General features: G+C 33.1%; 1 protein-coding gene across 1 annotated transcript; it reads right to left on the bottom strand.

The window, feature by feature from the left end:
- Positions 1-555: 555 nt before the first annotated feature.
- LOC143048768 (uncharacterized) lies at positions 556-4,362 on the bottom strand. Its single transcript, XM_076222641.1, has 2 exons — positions 1,719-4,362; positions 556-806 (listed from the first exon to the last, which is right to left on the bottom strand). The coding sequence occupies exons 1-2, from the start codon at positions 1,822-1,824 to the stop codon at positions 556-558; spliced, it is 357 nt and encodes a 118-aa protein (XP_076078756.1). The 5' UTR covers positions 1,825-4,362.
- Positions 4,363-5,631: the final 1,269 nt, after the last annotated feature.

Here is a 5,631-nt window from a genome sequence, read left to right as displayed (position 1 = left end):
CATGGGAGAGACCTGAATTCCATTACTTTTCCCTGCCAAGAAATTCTAAGGTATTTTATATGTTCATTTCCTATTTGCAAAGTCAAATAAGCATCCGTTAGGTCTATTTTTACCATCCAATCGTTCTTCAAAAGACGATCTTTCAACAAATGAATTCTCTCCATTTTCAAATGTTCGTAACGTAAAAAAAATTTATGACTTTTAGATTTATAACAGGTCTTTCACCCCTCCCATCTTTGGTAACAGAAAAATGTTGCTAATGAAACTCATCGATGATGAGTTTATTTGCAAGGGAAAACTGTGTTATGGATTTCTTGTTGAAAAGGTCTGTAATTCTTTGTTTATCAATTCCTGATTCTCTTAATTAAAAAAAGGCTTGATTTGGTATTTGATTTTGGTATGGTGTGATAAGAAATCTAATTTTATTCCTTTTTCACACTGGAAAATCCATGGACCTTTTGTTATTGAGTTCCAATTCTGTCGGAAACGACTTACCCTCTCCCTACAGGGATATAATTTTAATTGATAATGCAATTCATTGGTGAATGAAAAAGGTTATGTATATGACTTAAAGACTTCTCTTGACCTACCCGTTATCGGTTTGTGGATTTCTTCAACCCTTTGTTGTTCTGAGGTTTGTTCTGGAATTTGTTCTGGGTCTGGTTCTGTCGCTGATTCTGGCGTTGACCATGACTGTTCTCCTGTCTGTTCTGTTACTGGTTTCCCTGCCAAGGTTTCTTCCCTGAAACTCGTGGATGGAGAGGTTGTCTGCTGCCTACAGACTGCAGGTTGTTTGTGGGCCCCTGCTAAAAAAAAGTTATTCTGTTCTTTGTTTCATTTAGCCAAAGACTGTAGAAATTTATTACGAAAAAGTTGACACTTAGATTTTGCCAAAGCTTTCTTGCCTATCGTTCCCATTTAAAAAATCTAGACTATCTGGCATTGTTCAACCCACCATTTTTTCATAAAATGCCTTGTACCAAGACAAGAAAATGGACATTGTTACATTATAGTTCGTTTCTGTGTGTGTTACGTTTCGGTGTTGTGTCTCTGTTGTGTCGTAGTTCTCTTATATTTGATACTTTTCCCCCAGTTTCAGTTGTAACCCGGATTTGTTTTTCCTCTATCGATTTATGAATTTTTAACATCGGTGTACTACTGTTGCCTTTTTTCTAAATGACAATGCCTTTCTCCAGTAAGTATAATAAATATAGTGAGCATTATCTGCTAGCACAATAGCCCTCTGTGTTAATTAAATAACATCAGTAAGATCTATACCTTGATTATCTTTTTTAATTCTATGTGCTTCAGAACATAAAAGGGACAAAGGACAAATACCATCAAGAATGTGTAGCTGTGTATTGATTTTACTTCTCTCTAGAGCATTCCACTTTTTATCTTGAAAAAAACAATTTTGCTTAAAACATCTTTCTGTTTCAAGAGCCTTTAATTCTTTTAAAAGAAGGAATAGGTCAATTCAAAGACATATCTTGTCTCGTCTTTTTACTTATACCTCTAAGAGCATACTTCTCTATATATTTTGTAACATGGGAGGGTACTTTTTCCTTTTGATCTTTAGACAAAGAAGGTTCTTGGTCAAACGTTTCGTTGCCTTCTGAACTCTCTGATTCAGAGTAACTCGAAGATTCCCTGCTACTAGTATTTTCATAGGAACTGCTAGAAGTATGATTAACAACTTTTTTTGTGATTAATTTTACCTTTTCTGTTTGGTAAGGAATCGTCCCGTTTTCGTTTTTGTAAACAAGTATCTATGTCAGACCAGCTCTGTCTGATATCATCTTCTGTACCGTCGATTAACAACATTTCATCATCTTGACGAGAAGTGGCATTTCTTCCCACTTTGCAAGAAGAGCCCAACGACTCCTGATGTTGTACATGTTACGTTGGGACTCTTGCGTGTCGTACATTTGCTGTTTTCAGTAGATATCCATCTGCACCTTTTGAAGTCCTTATACAATGTTTTTTGCGATGTTAAACTCAAAATCTTGACGTGTACGAAAGTTAAAAGTAAAAGACGACAGCTTTTAAAAAAGTCGTTAATATTAAGGTGGTACCCAACACTTTCACTAAAATTAATTTGGCTCGTTTAATTTTCATAACATTTTGACAAAGTATTTACTTTCACCCTTTGACAAAAATAAAAAAATAAAAAAGATTTGAACCAACCATTTTGTCAGAAATATTAGGCTGGTTATATAGCAATTTGACAAACACTAATTTTGATCATTGAGAGAACTTAATATTCCCTTAACAACACAACGTAATCAAAACGTTAAGCTGATTTTACAGAGTTATCTCCCTGTAGTGTTAGGTACCACCTTAAGTCACGAAATATGTAAATGAATGTATATACACCCAACAATCATTTCAAACACAAAATAAAGCTACTTTATTGATTCTGACATCTGATAAAATAACCGGGGATTTTTTTCATGACAAGTGATCCATAAATATCAGATCAAGCAACGGTTAGAATAAACTTTTAAGACGATAAGAAACATTTATACCGACGTCATCTGTATAACAAATATTTCATAACGGCAACTAGATGATATATTTAGACCTTATCTGTAGTCCATCTTTCAAAGTACATTATTATCTTAAACCAAAATGCGATAATATCTTGTTTGTTAAAACAATCCGATAAGGCAATAAATTCCTATGTAACAAAAATGTAACGATAGAAGTTAATGAGACCACGACTACGTGTTCATCTGTACAAGTTTCAAGAATTTACTTATCTCATCATTCTGAAACCAAGAGTATCAAAGCTACTTCGCAGGGTACATGTATAGACATTCACACATACTAGACGACTCGTTGATCCTAGTTGTGTCATGGTGCACATACTAATAAAAGAAATGTGCTAATCATATTCGCATTTCATTGATTGTACAATTTCCTCAAATCTTTCCTTCTATGTTTTTTTTAGATTTGACTTGTCGATCGTCACTAATATGTTTTTGTTATAACAGGGTCATCCTATTATACAGATTGGACAGATATTTCGATAAATGGAAAATATGGGGTGAACACTGATTAATTATACTTTAATCAGTTCCAAATGGTGACGTTGTAATCTTCCCTTGGTAAATTTTACGGACGCCATAATGAGTTGGTTGACCGTTATCGAATAACCGTTGTTATATGATATGTTCATTACGTCGTAACTATAACCCCCTTCCCTTTTCATGAATTTAACATACCGAAATAGACTATTTACCGGATTCGTAATAACATGAACAACACGACAGGTGTCACATGTGGAGCAGGATCTGCCTACCCTTCCGAAGCTTAGTATTTAGTTATTTATGCTCTGTCTTGTGTACTATTAATTGCTTGTTTGCCTTTTCATTTTTAGCCATGGTATTGTAAGTTTATTTTCAGTTTGACTGTCCCTCTGGTATCTTTTGCTCCTCTTTAACATAAGAAAGTGTCCAGTTAAGTTATTTCAATTTTAAAGGCGTATGAACTGTTTGATATCTTATTGCAAATATCTAAGCGACATCTTGCAAAACAACAAAAAAGTGAATGAAAACAATTAGGCTTATTCTTTAGTTTTCTATGTTGTGTCATGTGTTCTATTGTTTGTCTGTTTGTCTTTTTCATTTAAGCCAGGCTGTGTCTCTTTATTTTTTATTTATGAGATTGACTGTCCCTCTGGTATCTTTCGTCCCTCTTTTAGGGGGAAGAACAAACAAAAATGAAAAAATAAAATTTCAGAGAACATTTATAAATAAGGTCGTAAGTTTTCTTGTTTGAATTGTTTTACATTATTATTTCGGGGCCTTTCATAGCTGACTATGCGATATGGGCTTTGCTCATTGTTGTAGTCCGTACGATTACCTATGATTGTTTATTTCTGTGTCCGTTTGGTCTCTTGTGAAGAGTTCTCTCATTGGCAATCACACCACATCTTCTTTTTTATATGAACAATTGATTTTCTGTCCATCCGATATGATACACAATTCTTGGTGTGAAAAATATTAAAAATCGGATAGAAATATTATTTTCAGTGCCAAATGATAACTTATTGTACGTTGATTTTAAAAATATATTATTATTAGGAGGATAATTTGTTACTTCCAATATTAGCTAAAAGTTTACTTGACACTGATTTCAAATATTTATTTTTCTATGCACTTTTAAATTAACAAAAAGTACAAAAATAGCTCCTTCCGGTTAACAAAATGTAATTTCCGATTGATTTTTTCAATGTTATATGGCTTGCAGTTCAATGTACAACGTCCCATAGTTTTATCATGAATAAATTTAAAGTTAAAACAAAGGTCAAAATCTAGAACGTCAAATCAACCTTTGATCCCTGACCATTTATTTCAAGGTCATGGCACAAAGGACTTAAATCAAAAGACACCAGGTTTCTACTATATGCTTTTAATGAGTTATATTGCCATACAATTACTATTAGATATAAAAAAAAGACGAAAACTTAAATGCCTACGTTCACTTTCACTTGAAATTTAAGTGTAATGACATGTCGGAACTTTTAACAATTTTGTCAAAAAAATTGTCGATATCGTATAAGATTTCTAAAAATAAGTGATAACAAGCAAAAATCAAAATTTTGAACATAACTTTGACCTTGACCTCATTTTCTTTCCTATGGATCACGGACCTCTAATATCAAAAGACCCTAGATCTCTATCACTTAGGATTTTCCAGTGACTAATGCGTATCACTTATTCGAAATGCTTAAAGGGAATTAACTCTCAGATGGAATCACTATACCCCTTACGTCAAAATTAATCAAAACATCCTGAGGATGTTACAAGCAATTTGGTAAAATAAATTTTTCGGCTTCTTATACGGTTGCGAAGCATTTGAAATAACAAGAAAATGAATTGTTCGGGGAGATAACTCTTACATGGAAAAGTACTAGTAATCGGTTACGCAGTGTGTCAGTTTGAAAGGAGTACAAATTGTTGGGTATCATATACAAAATATCTAAGTGACAACTTGCGGAACAACTAAAACAGAGAAAGAGACAAATTTTTGCAGAAGAAAAAAATATTCAGAACAAAATCAAGAGGCCTTCCACGGAACCGTGGAAAGACCTAATAATTATAATAATAAATAGACCAAATATAGTATTTTCATTAAGAAAAGAAAGGCCTGGATACCTAGAAGAAATACAATAAGGTATTTCCCTTTTTGGAAAAGGAAAGAAATTAACAATCACAAACAATACAGTAAGGTCTTGAGTGTTTCGAAAAGAATTTACCTTAACTTAAAAGTCTTCCTTTTCGTAGTGTTAAATATATGCTACAAAAGACGTAGAAAGTATTGAAAATAGCTATTCAAGGTACCAGGCTTAGAATTTAATACGCCAGACGCAAACAGCTTTAAAACACATATGCAACCCTTAAAATATGGCAATAAACACATATTCAATATGTGGAACATGACCTTGAATGGTCGTCAATGTCATTGTAAAAGAGGGACGAAAGATACCAAAGGGACAGACAAACTCATAAATCTAAAATCTTAAAAAAAAAAAGTAAACTGACAACGCCATGGCTAAAAATGAAAAAGACAAACAGACAAACAATAGTACACAGGACACAACATAGAAAACTAAAGAATAAACAA

The sequence above is a fragment of the Mytilus galloprovincialis genome, chromosome 10 (genome assembly GCF_965363235.1).
Source record: "Mytilus galloprovincialis chromosome 10, xbMytGall1.hap1.1, whole genome shotgun sequence".
NCBI classification, from domain to species: domain Eukaryota; kingdom Metazoa; phylum Mollusca; class Bivalvia; order Mytilida; family Mytilidae; genus Mytilus; species Mytilus galloprovincialis.
This window is presented reverse-complemented; position numbering and strand designations above follow the sequence as displayed.